The 27,876-nt window shown below is 41.6% G+C and overlaps 1 protein-coding gene across 1 annotated transcript; it reads right to left on the bottom strand.

The window, feature by feature from the left end:
* Positions 1-22: 22 nt before the first annotated feature.
* Positions 23-26,422, bottom strand: GPR137B (G protein-coupled receptor 137B). The gene is given in 8 exon segments (XM_027657264.1): positions 23-482; positions 484-609; positions 2,126-2,250; positions 5,092-5,220; positions 7,266-7,415; positions 11,208-11,430; positions 17,243-17,292; positions 25,904-26,422. Coding segments are annotated over 8 exon segments (1,203 nt in total). The 5' UTR covers positions 26,273-26,422; the 3' UTR covers positions 23-451.
* Between the last annotated feature and the right edge of the window lie 1,454 nt (positions 26,423-27,876).

Below are 27,876 nucleotides of genomic sequence, written 5' to 3'. Positions count from 1 at the left end.
TTGTGCTCTGAGAACTTAACAATAACTTGAAAATACAGTATTTAATTGGGTTGGTATTTTTTCCTTACAGGCTTTTATGTGCATGTAAGAATTGCAACTGTCATGCGTTTGAAAAACCCATTCATGTGTTTACAGTATATTCATCATAATCATATATTTCTAACCTAATACACAGTGTAAAAATAAAAATACTTAGAAAATAATTATGCTGTTTCACTTCATGAAATTTGCTCTTTTAAAATGAGCATAAAAATGATTAAATTATACTTTCTAACAACTCTATTCAAAGCCAAAAACACCATGGCTTGGAACAAGGTATTAATTGGAACAGTCTTCAAACTTTAAATCATTAGCTTATACTTCTCCTTGAACTATGGAAAGCTCGTGGCAAGGTTCTTCATTTATCTGTGCATAGGAACGCTTCTAAAAACCAAAAGGTGAGGAAAAGTTGCTAAGCTTTGTTTTTCAGAATATCGGTTTTGTCTTGGAATGCTGTAGTTGATTGATGTTATACAGGGCTTGGCCGGTCTGTGTCCAGTGCTGGATCTTGTTGGAGGGATCCTATGTAAGCCATGAAGCTGTTGTTCTGGTGGCTCCAGTCGTAGTAGTCTGGAGAGAAACTTAGAAAGAAAACAGAAGAATTAGTGCCTGGCACTAATTAGAACCTGGTTAGTTCTGCAGATACCTGTGGGAAAAATGCAAATCACATAGAGGAGGTTTTCATGCTGAAGTACAAAAATAAGATATACCCCCAACCAGGGGTTCAGGCAGCCGTTTATTTTTCTGATCTGTTAATTATTTTGGCTCAAGTGTTCTCAACTTATTATGTGTTTCCTGATTCTCCCAGTTCACTAAAGACCCTTTCCTTTCTGACTCATTGTTCCAGAAGGTGTTTGAAAATCCCAGAAATGATGCCGTTCATCCCTGCCAAGTCCTGGCACTGTGAGGCCTGTCAGTGACAGACCTAAACCTCCTGTGTCCGTGCCCAAGGGACTGTGACTGGTTAGCAGCTCTGGGGTGCTGGCATTTCTCCCATGAGCAGTGTGAGACAATGTATGTAGCTGGCTTGGTTCCCATCGGGGGCCGTGCATGTTACCAGTGTGGCTGGTTCCCTGATGGCTCTGTGTGGGAGGGGAGGGCGCCTCTAGCTCTAGGCTGGATACCAGATTGGCAAACAGCACCTCCAGCATCCTCATGGGTCTAGTTACTAAGTGAAAAACTAATGAATGCAGGGGTAGGATGATTGATAATTGCAAATAGTGAGTATTTAACTTAACTGAACCGTAGTCTGAGCTCAGAGACAGTGACCAGACAGTCTTAGCTAAATGAGTGATAAGAACTAGATCTGGGTATGTAACCTGTGATTAACAAGTTAGCTGGCATTTTAAGATGAGTGATTATGCTAATCTACTCCTAGCATAGTGTAGATACAGGAAGAGCAAATGCCTGAGCCTCCTTTCAAAACAGGACAGAGTCCTGGAAGTGCCTTTCCTTCTCTGAATTAGGTGCTATCATTGTTGGCTCCCAGTTGCTCAAACTGAATTTTTATGCCAGCTCTGGGTGGTGTGGGATTTCAGCAGTTAGGTGGATTTTCCTAAGCTTTCAGCATGTGGGAAAGCAAATACTCCTTTCATTTCAGGTAACCCTCAAGACGTTTAGCCATGTTACAGGGCAACCTAAGTTGAGAGGCTTCTCACTGCCACCATCACAAGCTGCTGCCTGTGCTGTTGAGCTCTTTCCTGCTCCCCCTGAGCAGGGAGACAGCTGTTTTTCTAGGCTGCATTGCTCAAACACTTGAATGAGTAAATGGCACTTCTTAAAAGCCACTCCTGGAAGAAACAGAGGGTGAAACATGCAACCCAAAGATCCGACCTGCATTTTTCAAAGCACAGCATGCTCCTGCCATTCTTAAATTATGTAACCGTTTTCATTCCTGTGAATGATCCCTACAGTCACTCAGTGCTACTTTTCCAGTACAACTTCCCCATTTGCTTCCCCTCGCCCTCCCTGGCATTTATGCAACAATTGCAGCTAGACAATTTACATCAGTGTTTTGCAGCGTGTCAGAGTTGTTCCTCCTCCAGTTTCTGTTTCAGGAAGTAAGCAGTTCTCTCTTGTATCTCACCTGCCCTGTGCCCCCTGTGGCGCAATGTTCCACGCTAGATCGTCATCACTGTCATATCTGCGAGGGTTGTCAAAGAAGTAAGATCTGGGACTGAAGCCATGGCTTGGGACCATTCCTGCATTGGCCTGAGGGAAAGGAAACCTCAGTCAGTACTTGCACCAGATGGGTAAATTTCTTGGTGCTTGACTTCTAAAAGTCACTGCAGACTTACCTCCTGGTTTCCAAAATAAAGCAGACAATTTAACATTTGCTGTACACAATAGAAATAATTTTGCATTCTCTATATGTCTCTATCAGTATAGTGATAGTCTACTGATCTCAACAGCTTTTCCTTATCCTCGTTTCTTTTTTAACACATGACCCATTTCTGAAACCACCCTCCAGTCTGCGTTTAATCTGTCTGCTGAATTCTGTTCATCTTTTGGCACTTTGTGCTTTTAGCCAGCTGGCTTGAAGTGAGCAGTAGGGAAGCAGCTGAGAAGCTGAAGAATATGAAACACCTTAAGAGATTTGATTTTACCTCCCACATTGGTCACACTCTCTCCTGCTGCCTTATGTCCCTTGCCTCAGGGATGGATGATTTGAAGCTTGGCACCCTGCTTGGTGAAACTGTGCCTGAAAAATCCCTTAGGACCTCACTGAGCAATTTCAGTATCTACTCTATAGTGCTGTGAGGGTCAAAACCCAAGGTCAGGTCCTTTAATAAAACAGAGAAAGGGGTGTACATGTAACTCCTTTATTTACAAAGCATTTTCCTTTTATTTCCCTATCAATCAAAACAAAAGATATACAAGATTCAAAAGGTCAGTTTGATTCTGGAAACAGTGCAGAGGAACATCTAGAACCCAGCTGAGCCTTATCCACTGATCCACTGCTTCCATCCATTGGGAACAGGGTTCCCTGCACCTGTGGATAAGCCAGGAAGACATCTTCTCTCTGGCCTTAGGTAGGAGAGCATTAATCTCCCCCTTTATTTTAGATATTAATTAACTTTGATAGAGGTGAAGTAAAGATAGGTACATCTCTGTCGTGTGCCCATTTACAACATTTGTCTGACTGAAGGTAGGGAAAGGCAAAGGGCCACACGCTGCAGTGACCCTGTGTAAGCACCAAAGCTGACAGACAGCTCTTTCTAGGCTATAATCGTCTGTGGAAAGGAGCCTCACATTTGAACAACGCTGAACGCAGGATGCTTCTACTCAAACGTTTTGTTTCTGAAGTCCTGAATGAAACATAAAACCTAAGAACAACTATTTCTCAGGGTTTTTCCTTATTAAAAATAAAGAATATTTTGGATTTTTACTAAATCAAAGTTGTTGTTAAGGTTTTTTTAACTAAAGGAGGGTTTGTTGTAATTCTAACACCATGCTTTCTGACTAAGTATTTTCAATAAGTATTAATTTAACCGTTAACTTAACAGCCTCCTGAATGCATTAGCCTAAAGTCCTGCGGCCCTTGGTCTCCCTCTTGTGGCATCCTCACACTGAAGTTCGGTTTTCCCTTGCTACAGTCTCTTAATTTTTTTGTTTCATTCTAATGTTGCTTCTGGTTTTCCTCTTAATATTTGTCATATGCAGAAAAAAAATCTATAGATGACCTAACACATACCACAGATAATGTCTACCCTAAAAAAGATACCTATAAAAGAAGTGATATCACTGACTGGCTCTTCTGAACTGTATCTTTATGAAGTTGGAGATTTAAGGCTTTCTGCAAATCACAGTGCAGAAATATAATGTTATATGTGTTACTGCAGTGCTCTTTGACTTGTGAGAATACTGCCTGACTCCATTTGAACTCTTATTTGAGTAGGATTCCAAGTCTTCATATGATCAGCTTTTTGAAAGGAGTGATTAGACCACATCCCTTATTTTCATGCTCTTATGATCTCCCACACACCATCCAAACTTGTCCACCAGGTCTAGCCTTACTAAACTCAGTTTAAATAAAATGAGATCTCTCTGTGGTCACTTTTTAGAAGAGCAGCACCACTGGGCTATACTTAAAAACATTTCTTGTCTTGGCAGTTGTCCTGTCCTAAGCAGAAGTGGGGCTGAGGTATTTTTGGTGATGGACACTGGAGTCCCTGGGGTTTCTTAGTGCAACATCAGGTATCACTTTCTTGTTCAGCTTGGTTTCATCATTGTCTCTGAAATGTTCATATGAGAATAAAAACCATCACCTTGTCCAAAAAGTTATTTGATTATTTGCTTCTCTTACTTATGTGTTTACCATTGACATCTTTTTTTGGGAATACTAGCTTTGATTTGGCTTGTCCTACACAAAGAGAGACACTACCTCAGTCATCCTAGCGCAGGACTGGTATTCCCCACGTGCCTGTCAACCAGCATGTCCTATGCTAACCTGGAGACATTGCCTACAGCTATAAAACGATGCTTGTCCATATATTAACTACCTAGATATTAAGGATACTTACAGGGAATTATGCTTACAACTCACACCTTAATCTCTGCTCTGCTAAATGGCAAAAAGTCACTAAGTGCTTGTTATGGCCACTGCTCTTTGACTTAGAAACAATTCCATGGCTGAAATAATTCCGTCTCTTATTTCACACATACCATTGAACAGTTAGCACACAACGGTTTTCACTGCTATGTGATGAAACATGCCAAGTTTGGATAACAAACTCCTTTTCCACTGACTCCAGTAAAGTGCTGTAGAAACTTTTAAGTTTAGGGAAAGATGTCGCTAAATTTAAGAAGGCTCCTGATTTTTAGGGTAAAATGCCTGAGAAACACCTTGCCTTCCTCCTTGGTAAATCTGATGAGCTTCTTTCATGAGGAGTTAGCATTAAGAAGTGGGAAGTTTGGATTGCTTTTATTCTGTCAAGGACACTTTGAAAAAGAGAAATCAGAATGTAAATAAACAAAAGCTCCTTCAGAAGCCGAGCCCTCCAGACTTATCTGGACATTACACTAACAAATACCCTAACACATTCCACTTACTAGATCTTTTGTAGGGTTTCGGACGCGGAAGAAATACACAACCAAGGAAGTAGGCAAGAGCTCCCAGATGAAAAGGATCACTCCAAATACTATGTAACCTGCATCTCCCAGCTGACATTTCAGATCTGCCTATTGAAAAGTAAAAGAGAAAAGTGTTTAAAAATAAAATTGGTAGCTCATTTAAAGGTCCAGGATGCAACGTGTTTTCTTATGAAGTTCTGTATTTAAGTGGCTGAAATGATTGACAGTATGACCAGAAATTCCATTCAGTAGAGTCACATTAACCTGGCTAATGATTAAAGGCATACTAGAAAAAGCAATATGCTATCTTGGGTACATGACTTCCCTTTCCTTCTACCTTTCTTCCTCCTCCTATCTTTCCTTCTGCAAAATCAAAGTTTAATACAAGGGTCTTCCCAGTCTAAAAGCCCAGCAAGCAACCATTTGATTAAGTAACCAAATTCCAGTAATGAGAAACTAGTTTTCCAGTCCTTTTCCAGCTGGGAATAATAGTAAAGGAACAATCAATGTTCAAGGGCATTGCTTTTAAAAGTGAAAGGGTTGGCTCTCTTCAAATTGGTGCACACTGTAAGCTTGAATAACCCTGCTGTTACTGTAGCATTACCTTTGATCTTCTTCTAGATTTCCACCATTCCCTATAGCAACAGAGGGCAAATCCTGTCCTTTCATGTGTTTTGTACAGAAGAGGAAAGGGTGTTTCTGACTGGTGACCTGAGGCTATACCAAAGTACAAAAACTGGGCTGTAATTTTAAAAGTTACTTTTGATTCTAGTAGCAAATTGAGTACCTGCTCCTGCGTTCCAGACCCTTTACATATAGTTCAAATAATTTACTCCAAAATTCATGCAACTCTAATGTCACAAGTCAGAACAGACATTCAAAAAATATAGTAGTGGCCCAAGGCCAAAAGCATTCCATTGAGCTCCCTATGAACAACTTCTGTCTCCACCGGAGAAACAGGACAAGTAGTCTGGCCATAAAGTTCCAACCCCTTTGCTCCAGACTGCAGGAATCAGCACAAGAATTGTCCCCTGCAAGGGGTCAGCAGGAGCATCAGCAACACTCCAGGCCTCAAGAAGAGGGAAAATGTTTGATTCAGGAGACAAGTCAGAGCCTAGTGCCCTTTTGCCTAAACCTGTGTATTTTAATTACACAGACTGGCAACTCCTAGCTGCCCTCCTCCACACCTCAGCAGGGTTGATTAGAGGTCCCTTGACAGACCCTGCTCAACTAACTCATAACGAGGTCCCCTGGGCAACCCTATCCTTCTGTTTACCTACTTCTGAATTACAGTTTTATCTACTGCTTAACAGAAAGTTGTTAATGGCTCCAGGTTTGCTTGGTCACCCTGGCAATACAAGGCCCTTGAACGGCTGGGAACAGTGCTTTTTGTCTGCAGGTGCTGGCTGAGAGAGTGGGAAGACATCAAGTGTCTGAGATTTTGAGGCCAAAGAAAAGATACTCATGATTCAGACCCAGCCCTGCCATTTTGCCTAGCCTTCCAGCCTAGCTGGAAAAATACTGGGACCTAACTATATGTTTCAAAGCAGAGAAAGAAGCTAAATGTCCAAATTTCATAAAATTCAAGAAAAAATCCCCCATTATTTCCTTTAGTGTTTTTGTCACTGTTAGTTTTCAATCAAAATTGTCACTTGCAATTAAAGGTTAGGAAGAATCTTAGCCTTATCCTCAAAGTACAGAAATTATCATGCTAATGACAGAATCAAGGTAAATAGCTCCACAGCCTGGATGGCAATGGGAGGTTTTATGATAATTTCAGAACTGAGCATTTCACTGGAATTAAGCATTGTTTTTCTGCTTCTTCAAGCAGAAATAATGGACAAGATACCTGTCTTTTTTAATAAAGAGTTCTTTTTCTTTTGACAATAAGATCAAGGTAAATAAAAACTTGATTTTAAAAAAATTATTTGGCTGGTCATTACTTCTTTCTTTTTTAGCACTGAGTTAAAGTTTTTATACTCCTTATACCAAAATTACTAGAAATTTGCATTTCTGGAGCAAAACAATCTTAGGGCGTTGAATAAAAGAAAAAAAATAGAACTTGAATATATTTATTCCTCTTGTCATGGCATTTAAGAAATCAATCATCACATACAGAATGAGTTTTTCTCAGCAAATATTTTCATACTTGCCTGATCTGATACATTGTACCAATCATAATCAAAAGAGTTGACTTTCTTGGTTTGGGAAAACGATAGGATGAACAAGTTGTAACAGGCTCGTGAGGTATAAAGTAGTATAACTGTCACTCCTATACTTGTCACCTGACAGACAGATGAGCCCTGGAAGAGATTTAAACACAGGTTATTATCCATAAGAGAAGCTGAGAACAACACTGTTTTCCATGGATTTCGAGGGTTGTCACACTGTCTAATGCAACTGACTTTTTCCTCTCCTTGTTTGGTCAGTATATCCTATACTATGTATATTCCTGTATTTTGTCGGTACAGTGGTTTCCAGGCAATTGTAGCAGTTCCAGCCCTTAGCAAAATGGGTTGTGACTAATTCCTACAATTTAGTGAACAAGTGCTATTTTCAGAGCCATGAAAACACGTAAGAACCACACTTGGTATCAGGTGGAGTGAGAGAATTCAACCTTCAGGTCTGCATTAGCTACAGAGCATCCTGTATCAGGTGCTGGCTAGCTAACATGATGCAACCTTGCATCTTTTTACAACTACTTGCTATGTTCTTCTTTCCTAAGTACAGAGCAGGTCATAACAGTCAGTAGTTAAACACAGCACAGACAGGAACAGAACATCCTGCCTTAGCTAATGTCAACACAGAGGGGACAGACAAAGTGGAAGCATGGCCTATGGGCAATGACCATGGCAGGGCAGTCTCAGTGGCAGCTTGAGCACAAAGGGAGGGATGGGACTACAAGTGTGAAATCACAACAGTTCCTAAGCCCTAGAGAGAAAACTCGACTGAGAAGCGAAAAGAGCCTAATCATCAGTGAGAGGAGTAAGTGAGATAGCTGACGGCTGTGTCATGTGGAGCGGGTCACTGCCTGGGGCTGAGAAACCAGCATAGCAGTTGTAGCAGGAAGAAAGGCAGGAATCCAGGAGCCATGGCTACAGGAATCTGTATGAGGCTGATCACAGAGCAGGCAGATGTACAAAAATGTGACTGGCTTTGAAAGAAGCTCAACATTTTTGCAATTGGCTCTGGAAGAGTGCTGTGCCCAGCAAAAGGAGGGAAGATGGGTTAAAGCTCTGTGTGCTTTTAGAAGCAAGTTCCCTTTGCTTCACTAGCCCTGCCCTCTCCTTCTCCTGGCAGACACCCACACAAGGAGGACGGGCTCCTCTCATTTCTGTGAGAGAGAGAGAGGCCAAGAGACAAGTTGCTCCTCCCACCACAGTATTATTTATACCAGTGCTGGAGACTGGAAAGTCTGCATCCTATTCCCTCTGCTCACACATTCTGCTTCCAGGTTTCCAGCCAAGCAGCAAAGGTCCAAAGCGCTGTAGCAGGTAGATCAGACACAGTAGAATAGCTAGTGAAGTATCAGGGAAAGTCACTAAGGCACTATGTCCTGAATTCCTGGCCTTCAGGAGACTGCCAGGGCTCCACTGCTGCTCACCCGTGCTGCTGGCTATTGCCGCTGCGGCTCTGTCAAGCCAGTTCCTCAGTCTGCACTTCCCAACGAGTGTAAGTTGAGTAGCTCAGGGATTAATCAGAAAAGCTTGCATAAAACTAGCTTGCCTATTTTCCCAGCAAAATAGCATTGATTCAGGAAACAGTCAAGCTCAGAAATATTACAGAATCCCCAGTGCAGTCAATGTCTCTGAATTCCTGCTTACAGCATGCTGGAACTATCACCTCTCACCAGGCCACAACCTGCAGCCATGACAGGAGAGAGCCAAGAGGCTGCTGCTACACAGCAGTTGAAGCCAGATCCATAGTAGGCAGTGGTGAAAGCTGTGACAAAACCAGAAAGCCGGAAATGCCTCAAAGAGGAAATGTTTGCTGGGCACTTCTCTGTTCTCCTTCGACACTAATAAGTCAGTGATGCTGTCATGGAAACGGAGGGTGAGAGAGCAGAGAGAAGCTGCTGACTGGCACATACCATATCCCAGTCAGTGGCATTTACAGACTGGGGATAGCAGAAGTGAAGAGCAGAACGGGGTCAGTATTTCCCTGAATAGATTTCCCTACATAGCTGTCATTCTTTAATAGTTAATAGTTAAATATGCTAGAGATTTACCAAACTTCCATCCCACCAAATACAAAAAAGGGGATAAAAGTGTCCTGGTTTTGCTGCCAGTCAAATATACTTAGTGGACTAGGGAAGGAAGAGTGAAAGTAAAGCCAGAGGAATCCTTTTTCAGCCACAGGACGCTGCAGAGAAGAGGGGGAGCCCCAAGTTGGTAGCATGTCCCACAAAAGAATGCTTTTCGCCAGCACAGAGCTGGCCCAAGTCAGCACCTAGGGGCAGGGCTGTGCACCTCCTTGGTGCAGTCGCTGCCTTGGCACAGAGAACCAGGATGGTCCCCCATGCCAGGTCACAGAGATGGATGTGGTTTCACATGTGGTCGGATGGTACATGCCAGCAGATGGGAGATGCAAGTAAAAGGCCATCAGCACTGAAGCACTGATGCCTATCTTCATGCACCACAGAGCGTGCCTTATTTCCAACATTATTTCTGTCGTATCACTGCAGAGAATGGATTTTTCTTCTTTAGCTAGTTTTTTGGCATAGCAGTAACAGATAAAAGCAGGATGTTTTTTCACTGCCAGTTCCAGCCATCTGTATCCCTAAAGTATGTGCAGTCAAACCCTACTGGAAATCCCCAAGAGGAACTCCCATTTCAGGCCAGCAGAAAGGAGCAAAGCACCATCTGATTCTCATTTCCACATTCAAACTTTCTTCAGCTGAGTCTTCTATCCTTTCCTGTCTGCAACAATATAAGATTTTGTTTTGGTTTTGTGAAATAGCTTGAAGTAAAGAAGATTGGGTTTCCTGCAGGAGGAGGAAATGGAACAAAGTAGTCTACCAAAGCCTCCCTTAGGTTAACACTGCTTTTTTACAGAGATTTATATTTCTGTGACTTGCAGGAGCAGAAAAACTCTTCTTACTAGTAAAAATAATCCATTGCCCATGCCCTTTGGTCAGCAAATGACAGGTTTGAAAGAAACAAAACAAACTAAGCTGTGTTTTCAAATCTTCTATTCAGCCCTGAACTTTCAGTTGTTGTGCAGTACGGCCAGATTTGATTAAACAGGAAATGTACTTATTTCATCGGATTAAGTAAATGGAGAGAGGAATTTTATTATCAGATTTTCTAAATAACAGCTGAAACATTTTTCAAAGGTTCGTTGTGGTAATGGCAATTAGTTAAACTAATAATTTAAGATTTAACTGTCTACTGCAAATGCAAGGACCTTTGAAAGCCCTGTTTCATTATTTATAGATACAAAACATCTTCACTGATTATATAATAAATCCTGCATGCTCATGTGATCCCACCCAGCTCCTTGACCACTTAATGTGTTCAAAGCTGTAAAATTAACATTATTTCTTCAAAGAATGTTCTGTAAAGTAATAGGGAAAACTTTTTACCCCTTCTCCCCAGTTGGCTAAATTATAATGTATTAAGTCTTCTAAAACATATTCTCATTATCTATAGGGCAATACACAAATGCATAAAGGGAGATTCATATTTCTCTGGCTTATCTTCAGCATGCTTCTACCCTAGACAGTTAACTTAATCAATGATTTGACAAGCTGAAGGATCCCAAAGTATAGGCCACTTCTATTTAGCAATACTGAAATAAACTGGTCTTCAGAGAGGGACCTGGAGAAAGCAGTATCCACTTGAAAAAGAACTGTGAGATACTCCAGCCAATAAGTTCTACAAACTCTGCCTCAAAAATATTTGGGATTTCTAATGCTAGCCAAAAGCTCCCTTGACACCACTTAGTATTTAATTCATATATTGAATAGGATGGCTGGCCAAGCTGTGAAGTTTAAGGCCTCCAACTCTCAGGGAATCTAAAGAACTGTGTGGCTTTATATCACACTGTCCTTGTCTCTCAGAAGGTACTCGAAAAGAACTGAAAATGTACCTTACCTTGGACTCCAAGTAAATGTTGGCTAAAGACATCTTGGAGATCTTATACAGGCAGATGGAGAGTGAAACAGCACACAGCACAAACAACGTGTCATTAATTGCCACCCGAACAGAGACAATGACTTTTCTTTCTGAATTCTGTGTCCTCACCAGTACTGCGCATGTTAAATTCACCAAGAGGAAGAGGAGACTTATGAAAAGAGAAGCCAGGTAGAGGGGCAACCTGGGAGAGCGAGGAGAAAACAATTTTAGTGTCGTTGGTCAGCAAGTGTCAGTCATGAGACAAAAGTTGCATTCTGAGCAATGAAATCTGCATGTATTGGGCTGCCACAGCTGACAGAGTAACCAGCTGCCTGAGCCCAAATCAAAGTGCTCCAGATTGCTGGAGAGATTAGCCTAGCTCATTTCAAACATGTTTTTACAGTTACACAACAAGCTGTAATGAAACAAAAACTAATATCAAGCAGCAAAATGTGCAAGACTGTTTGCAGCAGAAATACAACAGCACTGTTCTTAAAAACTGCTTTAAATACACATGTAATTAGAGCGTGTACTTCATACACAGCATAAGCCGTCTGGATACTCACTGCCGAGAGAAACCTTTCAAAAGGTTTAATTACATGGAATGGACTGTTTTTGACCATGGATTGGATTTACTATACCACTGCTGCCATGAGAAGCATCACTGACTGCTGATGTTTGCCATCAGATTTAGTATTAAATTAGGGAAGTGTCTAACAGCAGGAAAAATCTCTGAGTTACTGGTTCCCTAGCATCTCTCTCTGTCCTCCCTTTTCCTAAATAATTTGGTCACAGTCAACTTCTTGAAAGAGACATCAATAAATTTAACTATGCATATGGACTCTGGGTTGGCATTTTGCCATCACTGCCTAAAGAAAGGTTCATTTCCATGACCACAGAAGCAGAGCTGGAACAGAAACATGACAAACATAAGCCCAGGAGTTGGACTGGTTTTCTCCATCTGGTTTTTTTTCCCGTCTACTCATCACTGATACCTGGCAATATGAGTATACCACATACTCCAGGAAAGCTGCTTCTAATTCCTCTTTACTCCTACACAGGCCGGGGAGCTTTGGCATGTTTCCATCTCAGGTATTTGCTGACTTTATCATTGCTGACCAAGGCAATTACTCAGAAGGTTCGTAATCTGCAGTCACTGAACAAGAGATTTTGGCCATAGCTTTTCATGCCTGCTGGGAACTTGGAATCTGGCTGACAGCAAATATACAGATTGTCCCTGAGGAATCCAGTTCTGATTGTTTAAAAATACTTTATCCAGTGGGCATCTTTTTCTTTCACACATTCATATTCTTTTCATTTATAATCACTAGTGGGGTTCCACAGGGCTCCGTCTTAGGCCCTGTGCTCTTCAACGTCTTGATAAATGAGTTGGATGCAGGACTGGAGGTGATACTAAGCATGTTTGCAGATGACACAAAACTCGGAGGGGCTGTTGACTCCCTCAAAGGCAGGGAGGTCCTGCAGAGAGACCTCGAGACTGGGCAATCACCAACCATATGAAGTTCAACAAGGGAAAGTGCTGGATTCTGCACCTGAGAAGGGACAGCCGTGGACATACAGACAGAGTAGGGAATGAGATGCTGGAAAGCAGTGCCACAGAAAGGGACCTGGGGGTCCTGGTAGATGGCAAGTGGAATATGAGTCAGCAGTGCCCTGGTGTCCAGGGGGGCATCAGGCAAAGCACCGCCAGCCAGTCGAGAGAGGGGATTGTCGCACTCTGCTCTGCACTGGGGCAGCCTCACCTTGAATATTGTGTGCAGTTTTGGGTACTGCAATACAAGAAAGATATTAAGCTATTAGAGAGTGCCCAAAGAAGGACGACAAAAATGGTGAAGGGCCTTGAGGGGAAGCCACATGAGGAGTGGCTGAGGTCACTTGGTCTGTTCAGCCAAAAAGAAGAGGAGACTGAGGGGAGACCTCATTGCAGTCTGCAACTTCCGTGTGAGGGGAAGCAAAGAGGCAGGCACTGATCTCTTCTCTGTGGTGACTTGTGACAGGACCTAAGGGAATGGTCTGAAGTTGTGCCAGGAGAGGTTTAGGTTGGATATGGGCACTGCAACAGGCTCCCCAGATATGTGGTTACGGCATCAAGCCTGACAGATTTCAAGAAGCGTTTGGATGATACTCTCAGGAACATGGTGTGACTCAGTGATGGTCCTGTGCAGGGCTAAGGGTTGCACTTGGCGATCCTTTGGATCCCTTCCAACTCAGCATATTCTGTGATTCTGTAATTCTTTGGTTTAGCATCAATGCAGCTACAAAGCTGAAGCATAGCTGGCTTCTCTTCAGAGTGCGAGAAAGGAGGGTGTATATCTTTGAGACCTTTTAAATGTCTAACAGAGGGAACTGAAAGCCCAAAAACCACTGCTTGTGAATCAATGCCCTTCTTTATGGTTATATCTGGCAGTGAGCAAGGATGATGATTTTTCCTTGCCAGGAACGGAAATTCCCTCTCAGGGGAAGATTGTGCTCATTCTTAACTTTCCAGGGCAGGGTTCTGTTTTTGGGATAAGCAGCAGGAGAATGTAGTTTTTCAAACCTCATAGTCTAATGCTGGAAGCATTGCAGTCCTGAAGCTCCTCTCTTACATGGCTTCCTCCAGACAATGTAGTTCCCAGTTGTAATGGTGGTACATTTACAGCTTTTATTAGTGTCTCAAAGTCTTTAAATAGTGGTCAAGTATCTTCCTTTCCCTTTCAAAGGTTATTTAACAGTCTCATCTCTACTCTTCCGGTGGGAATTTGGGCTTGTGAGGAAAGGTACACTCTTACATGCTGCCTTGCTTGTGCAACAGTAAGTACATGCTCTCTGTTTGCTCATCATAGTCAGAAGGACCTCCTGCTGCAGCACAGTCTGCATGCCTGAATGTAGCATCAAGCTGGTTTGCAACTATCAAGGGCTTAGAGGTTTCCAAGCCAGGCTCCTCCTTGACAGAGTTTAGTCAAAAATAAAGCACTGTCATGCTCTCTTGTTCACACATTCCCGTACGTGCCAGGGTGAGCTGTCATGGCCAGTCACTTGTGCAGCTCTTCACATAATGATCTCCCAGCCCCCCTATTAACATGATGTGTCCGGGGAAACGGCTGCTTGATTTGACAATAGAAGTATTGTTGCTGAACTTATGAATAAGCACTGATGGAGATGCAGGGTGTCTCAGGGCAGTTTTAGGATCTCAGCAGCTGCAGATTAAAGGCAGAAAGTATCTTTACAGCTCAGCTACAAGGGCACCTACAAGGCATTAAGAAGCATAGGCAGTTTTTTAGAAAACAGAAAAGCGGGACAGGAGAGGTGCTTCCAGATTGCACCAGCAAAAGTGCAAGCAAAAGTTCAAAAGCCTATTGTGCCTAATCACCACTTTGGGACTAGTCCCTTTAAAGGAGCTGTGTGTAATCTGGTTTGGCTGGGGAAGGCATGTGCCAGAGTGTTCTCTTTTCTATGGCAGGCTGGAGGCACCCATAAGTTTTTCTTTGAGCTTAAAATCAAACCTCAGATAAATGCAGTGAGATTTCCCTTGTTTAACAGGAAAATCTGTTTGTAACTACTGCATTTTATATGTGGTTTCCTCTAAAACCATGCAGTGTCTGAGGCTTGCACATGCACACATAGCAGAGCAAACCTCATCCAAACCCAGTGACAGTAAGAAATACCCAAGCCCAGGGAGACATGCAGAGGTACTGTTTAAATATCAAGTTGGGCTGGCACAGGCTTTACCTTGAGCTCTTTTACTAACATCATGAAGGCTGTGATGAGTAAAGTTTGCTTAAAATTCTGGATTCCCGATAGAATTTTATCAATTTTTTTTGTATCTAAAATAATTCTGATTTCTGACACCTGTGTCAATACACAAACTGCAGTCCTACCTTGCAGTTGTCCCATTTGTGTTGCCATTATCTATTGCAAAATGCAAACACCAGGCAATAAAGTCTGATACTTATTAAAGTAAATGGGAGGGGGTGGAGGAAATCAGAGTGTCAATTCAGAAATGAAGAAAAATCAGATTTGGTAAGTACAGACTACTGACCTGTCTGTAAGCCTCAGATCTTTCTATGATCCATCACCCATTTCTCCCTCAGGATTTGAGCAATCTGATCTAATGAATGATGTCCCTGCCCAAAGGACAGGGGTTGGACTAGATGATCTTTAAAGGTCCCTTCCAACCCAAACCACTCTGTGAGTCAGTCATCTTTCACCAGCCTGTTACAGTTAAGGTTCAGGACCTCAGCTGTGGGTGCGCATGTCTTACATCACTTGGATTGTCCAGTATAAGATAGGAAGTGAGGTCGATTTTATTTATATGCTCTTTTAGACATTCATGCTGAGAGATCTAGATATTAAAACAAAATACAACTGAAAACCTTTACCAACAGAGATGAATAAGAAAGAAAAACTATACCATATCTGAGAATGATCTGTATTAGAAATGCAGTGGGCAAGAGTCAGGGTGGACATGGAGCTATTGTGGGGAGAGTAGGCTGTGCATGAGTAATTCCAGTCACAATACATAATAAGTATTTAGGAATGAAAACATTCCAAGAGCTACATGCAGGGTCCTAATGTAGTCACTTCATAGGCATTGACTAAATATCACAAGTTCTCTTTGCCTCAAGAAAGACATTTTCAAGCAGCTTTCAGAAATAAAGCCTTGACACAAATATTAGTAATGGATGAGGTTCAAAGCTTCTAGCTCTCACCTCTAAAGCCATCCAGGAACATGTCCACACAGTCCTGTACCACCCTGACCTGCAGCCCACGTTTTGTGCAAAGCGATGCTCTGTTTCTCTTGCCTATGTGCACCACCAGGGGCTGGCACACTTGCACTGGGAGCTGGTTGGGACCTGTTTAGTGTGTGCTGTGCTTGTCTCCCAGCCCATATCCTGGATTTCCTGCCCATAGAAACCAGAGTGCAAAGGGGGTTTCAAAGATGTGGTTCAGCCTAAAGTACACACTCCTGAGGCAGCCATCACACCCTGCATGTCCCATGCCCTCACCAGACCAAGCACAGCCCACTCCAAGCCTGCTCTCACTTGTACTGCCGTTATACCAGACATGGTTCCTGAAGTACTTGCTCCAGACGATTGCTCCTCCAGCTGTATCAAAACCAATTGGATGACAAACTTTCTAGGGCAAGGACAATGTTAATATTTGCCCTGTTGATACAGTACTTATGTTCTCCTAACAGTCAGCAAGTAACTAGTCAGATTTCAGTTTCAAATTATTCTGTTTTCCTATCCTGAATGCATATTGTAAATTCTTCCTTTAGAATGGTGACAACCTCTCTCCGTCCCCTCTGCCGAAACAACATTGCCCAACTGAGGTTTTTAGTCATTGCCACAATAAGCATTAATTTACTGAGCTCTTCCTTAGCTTTCTGGACATTTGGTGTACTTTCAAGTACTTTCTGGGAGTTCCTCCTGCTCAACAAGATGTCAAACAAATCTCCCCACCTAAATGCAAAGCTACCATAAACTCAACTATATGGAGTCAGGGGAGGTTATCTGTAAGCTCCCAAACACACCATCAGTTTGAATCCATTCTCTCTTGCTCTTTCCCTTCACAATCCTTCTCTCATCTTCCCAAAACTTCTAAGTCTCTTGTTACCACTGACCTCATGTGTTAAAACATACCCACTCCCACTCATTCCTGTCAAAGAAATACATCACGCTGCTTCTTTTACCAAAGCCCTGGATCTGAATTTACCTAGCAATACAAATGTTAAGAACATGTAAACAAATCCCCAGGTGGGGGTTTTCTGCTTGCATTTGAAATATTTGCCTTTGAAATACGTGACTATCTAAAATGGTCCTTGTGTTGGGAAAGGACACAGTCTTCCAAACGTCACAGGGAGAAGCTGACCTCAGAACCATCACTGTAAAACATTGGTATAGAAATATGAATAGCTGAGACATGAGCGTCACAAATTAGAAAAGTTGTATCATTTCTCAAAGAGCTTGGCTACTCTTCTATATCACATTAAATGTTTGCATAGTTCTTACCTGTATTTCAGTAGCTCTGGGGAATATTTTGACTTCGCTTTGAAAATCACCTGCAAAACAAAAAAATATTGCATCAAACATAGCATATATGTCAGTAGATAAAGATACTTGTGATCTACAGAAATCGTGTCTCACAGGTCACAAGAAATGTAATGACAGGTTTCATTACACAACAGATTTGCATGGATTGCTTGCCCATGGCAGGCAAGCTCTAAGTAAAGTATTAAAACCACTCAGCAAGTGTTCAAGATGTACTTGTGCACAAATTATCTACACTATTATTTTCGCTTATTCTGGCTTAGGAATAAGGTCCTTTATACCAGTATTCACAAGAGCACCAATGCCAGTAAAATCATAGAGGCAAATTATTATAGGCTCTTACATAACCTAGCAGTCCATGTCTCTCACACAGACCAACTCATACCAGGTCTGATGCTCTGTTTCTGTGTAGAGCCCATCATAGTACCCTGGCCTGAAATTAGATATGTACATTTGTATCTATCTCAATTGCCAAAAAGACGCCACTGAGAACCAAACTCATTATTTCCCTCCAAGGTATTATTTGGTTTCTGCTGACTGCCTCTTCACTATACATCAATATAGCGCTTTTACAGAGATAGACTGGGCCCAGCAGTTAACTTGATGTAACAGAAAAGACAAAATACTGACATGTTTTCTGTAGCTAAGTAACATCAGCCACAGGTGTTTAACCATCATCACAAATTAGACAAAAATATACTACCATATTTTATATCTTGTTTATTAAAAAATTACAGGAAAGCATCATCACTTTTTTTACAAGCTACATGGTTTCCAAACGAACTCAGCTTACAAATGTTCATTTAAACCAACACCAAAGCACACTGACTGCTAGTATTACAAAACCCCCATGCTGTATGACTTATTCTGTGTTGTTTCCTAATCATTTTCTCCTCAAGTTATCCTGCCTTATCCATTTAACCTGGTTTTGCATGCCCTTTAGTAACATTTGCATAATATTTGCTATGATTATCATGCTTTCCCAAGGAAACAGGATTTACATGATCACAATGTATGTGTAGGCATGTGTCTGCCTGTCAATCTGTTTATCTGTCCTTTACTAATCTTAAAATACTCTTGTCAGAGAATTGATGGGAAAATACTTGAAGTATCAAAGGCATGATCCTTTATCACCCTCCTAAAAATTAGTTACTCTAAAGAAAGAAGAAACTCTATAAATGCATCTGATTTATGATCTCAGTGAGGAGAGCCCTGCATAATGATTCTACACACCACCCAATATGACTCCACATAGCAAAATATTGTAAGAAATGCTCCAGTTATGGAAACAAAGTCAATCATGAGACATAGATCTGGAGAAAATCAGGCTCCACTTGTTCCAGTGCTCCTGGAACAACTTGTCATTTAACTTCTATTCACCATAAACAGCTGCCTTGACATGGAAATTTTTTTGTGACGCATCGGCCTGCTTAGCACTAGCTGAAGCAGCAAAGAACACTAAGCTTTTTAGCAGGCTGAGAAGAAAATTGAAAACTTGGGGAAAAAAATCTCTAAAAATATTCTACAACCATTGATACTGTTTTCAAATAGATCTGGCAGTATCCCTTATGGAAGATTTTTGTGATTCATTCTCCAAATTCCTGGGTCATGAAATCTCACAGGAGTTCAGGAAGTTGTATGTAAGTATGTAAGTTCAGGAAGCCTTGTGAATATTCTGCATTTTTGCTGTGCATAAAGAGTAGCTGTCACTTTTAGAGAAGACATGGGGTTCAAAACACTTTCCACATACTTTTTGTACAAGACTTAATGCCTACCCTGCTTATTCTGGAAGAGACTGTGAGCAAGCAGGAGGGAACAGATCCCTGACCTCAATGAAACTAAACAAGTAAAACTTGTCTCTAGGGCCATTCCACAATCCTCACCTGTTGTGAGTAGCACCTACTCACATATGTTGTACCGTTAATTTTGACAGCTTTCAGGAGTTGCACTGAACAGAAGAGTTCAGAACCTCTGCAAAGAACTGCAAAAAACGAGCAATTTCCAGCGGGCAATGATTTGTTCTGAGTTCAAAAAACATAGAAAATTTCAAGTTCCTAAATACCATCTCCTGTGGTTCCCCAACAATGATCCACTCATCCCTACAATGTCACAGAGCAGTCCTATCACATAAACCAATCCAAGACTACACTACCCAGCAAAATCTCCATGGATAACTTAGTTAAAACTAAATACTATGACCCTGCTGCAGATCCAGCAAGATCTCCAGATTCAAGATCACCAAAACAGCTGCTACTGTGATTCTATATTTGGTGGACCTGTCAACCATAAATGTTCTGAATTTTATCAGAGAAAAATGACCATTAAGAAAGAAAATAAACATTGTACCAAAAATGAATGTTGTATAGAATGAAAGCTACAATATGGACAGTTCTGACCAATTCGCTGCTAGGCAGAAACACAGGCAGCCAACTTCTGCCATCTTTGCTTAAACACTGATGGGGCCTTAGTTCATGAGTAGCCTTGCTAGAAGCAATGTGATTGTCAGAAATTAAAGGGCTGTTCAGTGGGAGTAAGGATGTCAGAAGCTGATCTCAATATACCTTACATGCGTAGGTGCAGCTTTTTGCTTTTAACAGGCATTTAGCTCAAGAGACTGGTTGCTCAATGGCCCCTCCCCACAGCAGTGTTGAGAAAGCTTCTAGTCAATATCTGAGTCATATAAGCAAGTCTTCCAGCAAACCAGACTATTCCTAAGAATAGAATAAACAGCAAGCAGAAGGCAGGCTCTTCTAAAGCAATCTTTCAGAGAGCCTGAAGATGAACGGTAACATGAAAAACTCAGTGAAAATCCTTGCTAATTTTCTAATGTCTAAAGGGTTTCTTTTTCTTCTTAAAAGTATTTACCCCTTTGCTTGTTTTTTGAAGGGGAAATATCCTGTTTTGACTCCTTGTTTCTGCCAAAGGATTGGAAACCTCAAATGAGATTCTCACACTCCCTCCTCCATTCCCCTGAGGTATATGTCTGGCATAGAAAACTGCAGCAGTTCAAAAGGAGTCCAAAAAGCTCTTCATACAGCTAGGGAAAATTCCCATTGCAGGAACTGATGTAAACAGCTGACCTCAAAGGCATTTTGCCAGGCCCCAGCAGTGGGGATGGCATGGGAGCCCATCAGCAGCTCGATTGCAGAGAGCTCTGCAGAGCTGCTGGGCAGAAGAATAAGCAGACAGGGCCAGGTTGTTTTAGCTGATGGGGGTTCCAGCTACGGTTATGAACATCAATCTGGAGCCACTTTGGCCCTACAAGTATCAATGAAACTGGTGTCAAAGCCAAGTCAGATATTCCCAAAAGAAAAAGAAAATCTCCCTGAAGAAATTTTAGGTCCATGCTCTGATTTAGTGGAAGGGACACTGGCACAAACCTCTACAGTACCTCCAGTACTAGTTGATCAAGTCACACTCACAGGAACCACAGCTCAGCTTACCAAAAAGCCTCAGGTATGTAACAAGCACTTGTCTCCAGCTGGCCCTCTGCACAGGAATGAAGTTCAGCTTTATTCACCAGTTCTCATTTCAAAAACCCTATAAGAAGCATAGCATGTACTTTTTCTTCCCAGTTACTTTCAACATGGTTCCTCTCTTCCTCTTTCATGGGCCATGCAAACTTCTCTTTGAACCCTGAAAATCTGCTACAACCTCATGCAGGCCCATAGCCCCTCATCAACAACACACGTACCTTTCTCCTCCTGTGTATCTTCTAGGCCAAGGCCCACCTTCCCCTTTCTCTCTTTCTCCCATATTCATTCTTTCATTTGGTTCAGATTTCCCAAAATAGGCAAGTTTTCTCTCTGCTCTCTAAACTCTACAGTTTGTAAGGCCTACAGACATGGGCAACATGACTCACTATCACATTCACTCTTCCGTAAGTTGGTAAAAATAGTCCTAAAAGGACAAGGATGATTGTGGGGCTGACAGCCACAGTAAATTTTCATGTATAGCTTTCCTATCAAATTATTTTCCAAGTCAAATGATCTCATTCTTCATGTCAGATGTTGACAGCCAGCCAGTCTGCAGTTGCAATTTGTCTTCTGTAGATACAATAATAAGGACAACATTTTAAAGCAAATATATTTGCTGATGCTTTACCATATGTAGTTAGACCCCTGTGTAGTTCTATGTACATCTAAAGCATGCTTTAAATTAATAATAAGCTTTATAATACATGGTTTATTCATTTCTACTAAAAAAAAAATAAATATTTCTCTAAATAAAAAGGCCTCTCTGTCCTCTCACTGGTGAGAACTTTTGAAATGCTATCCTCAGTAATTAGAGTATGAGAAGTTCCCTTAATTTTCCTCCCAGAGCTAACATGTACCCCAGTTCCACTGAGATACATGTAAACTCTCCGAAAGCCTTGTGCTGTTTCTACCCCACCCTGCCAGGCAGTTTTGGCATGGCCAGCTCCCCTCTGAACTGTCTTATTCTGTACAATTTATCTTGATTTGAAAGTCCCTGATTTTATCAGCTCTGCCTGGAAGGCAGGGTAAGCTTCTCAATGTGGATGCCAGAGAAAAGGGAAGATGGTTAAGGAGGAGGAAGGAGGGGTAAAATCTGCCTACCAACCCTTCTCCACCCATACAGTCTCTCACCTCTTTAGCTCAGCACTACTTTCTCTAGGTCCTGGAGAAGTTCCCAACCTAATGATAAAACCTACAGTCCAGCAAACTGTTTGCTGTGCCTGGCCACAGCAGAGGTCTGGGATTTTCAGTGTCCTCTATAGCTCACGGTCTTTGGCCGTGACCTTGTTCTTTGAGTCTGTAACCCTCCATCCTAGCCTCCCTCCTGCTTCATTTGTATTCTGTTCCCCAGGGAAATGCGAAGTCTGAGCAAACAGGACAAAGTGAAGCAAGTCCTTCTGCCCACCCCTCACATGCACCAAAAAAGGCAACTAATTTTGTTTCCCAGAGCCTCTTTACTCTTTTGCCCACAGCACTAACTGTAAAGTCTTAGGACTCAACTCCGTCTCCCCTTGTCAGGGGCAGAGAAGATAAACGAAAGAGTCCTAGGATCCTCACTGTCTTTTCCACTTTAAAATGAAAAATATGTTATCAAGCAGCAAAATAAACCCATGGAAGCTGCACATGCAAGGCAAATATATCTATGGGATTTTTGGTCTCTCTAGGTGGAAATTCACACTTTGGCTCCTTATCTGATGGATCAGGATCACGGAGCTGCTGTGGCTTGATACAGTGCAGTTACTTGCTGTTGTAGTGCTGTTGTTTTACAGAAGTGCCACTGGATCTCATCTTCTGTTGAGATTTACTTTAATGATTTTCAAGTAGACAGAGGGTCTACCCCCTTGAGAAGACAGGTCACATTATTATTTTTTCTTTAGAAGAGAATGAATACAGACACAGGATTAATAGATTCTAATATATTCAGTTATTTCATTAGAAATCACATTAATTTTCTCCAGTATGGGATTTCTGAGAGGAACTAATATTATATCTGCAGCACCTTTTCTATTCTGCCCTAAGCAGGGCATTAAAACTGTAGCAAAAGACCCTGAACTTGGCTCTTAATCCAAAGATCCCTTGTTCTGGGTTAAATCTATTTTGATTCTAACTTCCCTTTTGCCCACAGATCCCCTGCTTTAGCAACGTGCCCCAACACATTGCAGCTTCTTCTGCTGCAACTGCTGATGCTCAAGTCTGGGAACAAAACTCCACTGTGCTGATGTCATCAGGGCTTATTTCTCTTGCTACACATAAAACATAGCTAAAATTTCCCTATTGCTTTGGAATACCTATTAAAAAAGAGAATAGTTGTGGCTAACTTTCTGTCAAGTTCAAAGGTTCTTATTATTCTGAAAAAATTCTTATTATTCTTATTATTCTGAAAAATACCCTCAGGAACTTGCCAAATGAGGGTTTTTGTTTGACCAGGAGGATTTGCAGTATTTTTTAATAACTTTTTTCCTTCTCACATCTATGTTTGAAAGTTTCCCTAGTAGTGCCACATATAGAAATGGTGGGTGCTGTACAGTAGATAATAAATACCTGCAAATTCCAGAGACCCATGGGGTGTCTTCCAGTCCTCTATCCCTATCCTATACACAGTTCACTTCTTTCCCTCTAGTTAAGCACCAGTGAAATAGCAAGGTTTTCATGCAAGGAGACACAGCTGCAGACCCTTCTTGCCTGCCTTCTAGAGAATAAAAGGACAAAAGTTGTTTCTGAACAGGTCTGTGAAGTTATAAGCCATTACTGAAAACAAAATTTTCTCTCCCCACCCCTTTCACACTAGTTCTTGCTTGCCTACTGTGGAAAGCTAGATGCACATTAAATACAAGATGCTGAATTTCAAGACAAACCACCTTTTAATGGTTAGAAGTAAAGAATTAATAGCAGTGAATTAAAAGTATGTGCACTTATTCTGTGTCATATTATATTTTTACAATGACTGTGCTTGTATTTCTTAAAGCTTTGTTTCATCTGGGGAGATATTTGAGACGAGATTTCACTGACAGTAAGAGCTCTACAGCAAACAACAATAGTAATCTTATGCCTGTCTATAGTGGCTCACAGTATTTAAAGATTCTGATGCACATCACAAACTCTGAATGTGTCTTGCAAATATTGTTTCAAAAGACTCACAACAGCCTTCAAGATAGGTAACTATTATACTCTTTTGCAGAGGGGCTCAGAAGAAGATCATGAGGACTCAGGCTGACAAAGCAGGAATTCTCTCAAAGGCAGAACATTTGCCTAAGCATTTTTTCTGTTTCCAACCACTGACTTGTGCTTCCTGAATACTATCAGACAGCAATGCTAAAAATAAGTTGAAAGAACATATGTGTGCATTCTGTGTGCTCTCTTTTTAGGTATTCCTCAGACGAAATGAATGTTACCCACAACACTAAGCCTCCTGAGTGCTGACACTCTAATGAGAGACTGCTGTGTCTCTCTGTGCTCACACCGGTCTCGGCTTCTCTTGGCCAAGAGCCAGGATGCTGCATTCTGCCTGCAGACTTCCATGGCAGCCCTTCAAGTGTGTCTGAGGGAAGGATCTGATTTAAGGCTACGACTTAATCCCAGCACTATGATGGAGATGGACTGTGTGATGATGGACGTTTGGCCCTGGGAAACTGTGCAGTTATCAAATAACTCACACAATAGCTATGGGATAAAGCAAAGGTCACCACATGCCTGAGCTGGATTTGAGTAGCATGTAGATGAAAGGTTCCTGTAATCCCTTAATGTATCTCAAGTCCCAGGGAGTGGAACAGGATGAGTTAACAGGTGTTTCAGACACTGAATCCAGAACACCAAACCCAAGCTCAAAACTGTGTACGTGGTTCTAAGTATTTAATACCCTCTACAGCTCAAGTGATCTTCTTACAGCTGTCATGCTTACATTGTTGCTTTTTCACATCTGGGATGGTGGGTCTTACAGGCAGCTCATCTCTCCAGACAGGCTGTTCAGAATTGATAGGCCTGTCATCACCAAAGAGCACTGTTAAACACCATGGGGACTAAAGAAGTACCCAGACCCAGATCCCAAGCTGGTTCCAATTGGGGCACACAGCAACTCCCAGAGCATCCTGAGCACTGCCTGGTGTACTCCAGGGCTGGCTGATGCTCTCCCGACCAACTGTTCCTGCACTGAGAAAGTGGACTTTGACAAAGGTCATCTGGGTGCAAGCTTGGCATCCTGCTCCAGGCACTATAGTGGGATTGAGGAGATAGAGAACCCAGTCTCTGCCCTCCTGCAAGCTTCCTGTGTGATCTTAGGCAAGCCCAGCAGTTTTTCTTTGCCTCAGCATGCCAATATCCCACCCTGCAGCCCAGTGCAAGATATCCAAGTTCACCATAAATATTTCCAAGCAATTCTAACTGCAGCAACCTGGAGCATTGTGCAGCCTAATTCATCTGGCTCCTTAGCTGTCAGTGGCACAGATAAACTCTCAGGAGCTATTTCTGAAATGATGATACTATATCCTTTACCCCACTGTACAGTTAATTTACCTTTATACCAGACAGTCCTTGAAACAGAGGGTGTATCTCTGTACAGCACTTAGCACTTAGTGGGGTCCAGAGTCAAATCTGTTTGTAATACTGATAATTACAGAAATTTCGGTCTGCAGTAGGACTTGATCAACAGTTTTAATTGTGATACACATAGAAATCTCACTCAGAAACCTGCTAGCTAACTTAAGAAAAACTAGGATGGGAAGGGGGTTGCTGGCAAAATTAGAAATTTCAATTCTGACTGCACACAGAGATCAAGTCTGGTAAGCCAGGAGGTTTATAAAGTCTAATGATAACAACAACAAAACTAAAGCATAATAATAGAACGGCATTTTGGGTGTCCAGCTTTCAAGCTGTCCTATACATTTTTTCCTAAACCTTTAAATTAAATGACACACATTTTATAGACAGTAGATATATTAATTGCCATTCCTGCAATGATCACTTCAGGCTTCAGTTTCATTGTAACACTGATCACTTGCAAATAGATCAAAAGTTAAAATAAACTACTAAACAACTGAAATGTGCTTTTGCATCGCCAAGGTAGATTTGTAAATTACATTTTTCTCATGATTCTTACAAAATACTGCTTTACCATTCTGTCAGATTTAATCAATCAAATATCTGTACTTACCTGCGTGAAGTAAAGATTCATCAGGGTCAGGGTGAAAAACTGGAGGCAGACTGGGAAGCAATAGAGAAGCCAGAAGATGAAGGGGCTGAGAGAATTTGCTGTAACAAAGTCTTTGAAGTAAAATGAAAAGAGCACTGTCCTAAGAGAGGCCCAAAACAAGCACAGAAACAGAAAGACAGTTTGGTAACTGAACCTCTTGTGCCTGTAGTGAAGAACCAGCCAGAGCTGAACGTAGATGAACACAAAAAGCAGTGAATAAAAAACAGTATATACAATGGTCAGGCCCAACTTCACATACGGAGGGACAGCTGGCGTCAGGGTCGGCGGAAGGGTGTCATTTTTCAGTGGGTCCCACTCTGGGGCCTCCATTTGATATCAGGAATCGTCAGAATTATTTATTAAGTTTGGCTGCCGCTGTTGCCTCCTCCTCCTTCTCCTTTCATCTTCCTACAGCATAGGAATCAAGAAAATGAAAGAAAACAAGCTGCACTTCCTCTTTGGCAGCTCACTGTGGGCTGGTAGCACATGATCACAATTCAGAATGATTCATTAGGACTGCCTTTGTCAGCAATTGGCAGGGAACAGCTCAGAAAGCTGCTCTTTGCTGATGTCTCTGCACAAATCTTTACCATCCTTAAGAAACAAAGAAATCCACCAGCCCCTGAATAGCTTACTGCTGATTTTTTCAAAGGAAAATTATCTGGATTTTAAATCAGTTAAGTAATGTTCTATTTTCTACAAGAAGCAAGTACCTGACATTTTCCCAGTGGCAGCCACACTGTATATTTCTAGTCTTTTTTTTTGTCTTGTCTTCTGTTTAACAGGTACTTCATTTAGCAGCATTTTGTTAGAAATCATTTTAAGCACCTTCAAGTATTCATGAAATTCAATCTGCTGTAGTAAGCTGTAACAATTCAGCTCAGCATTGCAGAAAGCTTTGTGTTCATAAAGAAATACACAATTTGCACACAAATCTAACACATTCAGTTTCTTCTTTTTCTTGTAACATAAGACATTTCATTGGAATGGGAGAAAAGGCACATCAGGGCTTCCAAATGTAGCTTCCAAATATACAGGAGCAAATAAACCCTCCTTAATATCCAAATTCACCAAAGCATATGTGCAGCTACAGGTTCTTTTCTTCTTGGTTGTTATTTGTGCCATCTCTGTGGAAACAGCTGACCAGACACGCCTTCTCACAAGTGTGCAGATGTGCCCTTGGGATGAAATCTACAAATTAATAGGTGCTATGACAGGTTGATGGGTTTGACTCACGGGGGTGAGAACTGAGAACTGAAACTGAGTGGTTTAGACATTCATAGCGTGGTTAAAATACTTCATATCTCTCTAGGTCATGTACAGTGTCATATACCATAAAACAACAAGGTTTTTAAAAGATACCTTGGTATCATGGCTGGAGCACAGCCATGTTTTGCTCTATCATTTACAGTAAGCTGATAACAAGAAGTGCTTATTACTCAGAACAATCCCCAGGGAGGACCCCACATTTCTGGTGAACAGTGAAAAAAGATTCCTTTAGTGAAAGAGTCCATGAAGTGAACTAACACAGTGTACATGGTATGCAGAAACTGACATTGAGTATCAACTAAAATAATGATTTCCATCTTAATGCCTTGCACCATAAGGAGTTCAGAAGTACTATTTTGTTGAAAAAGACAATTACTTAAATTAATAAGCATACATACGTTTCAATAATTATTTACAAATATCTCTAAGTGAACCCGATTCTGTCCTAAAAATACGCACGCTGAACCCTTAAAGCTATGGTCCAAAATTCATGGTTAGGTGCTGAAACATAAGCAGTTTGATTTTCAAGGTGCTAAGCAAACTCAGGTCCCACTGACTGCAAAGGGATTTGTGGGTTCTCAGTGCTTCTGTAAATCAGGTCACTGATTAAGGTGTCTAGATATGATTTTAAGACCCTTACCAGGTGCAGTCAGCTTTGGAAATCC

This window comes from Corapipo altera, unplaced genomic scaffold (genome assembly GCF_003945725.1).
Source record: "Corapipo altera isolate COAL_440 unplaced genomic scaffold, ASM394572v1 2c, whole genome shotgun sequence".
NCBI lineage: Eukaryota > Metazoa > Chordata > Aves > Passeriformes > Pipridae > Corapipo > Corapipo altera.
This window is presented reverse-complemented; position numbering and strand designations above follow the sequence as displayed.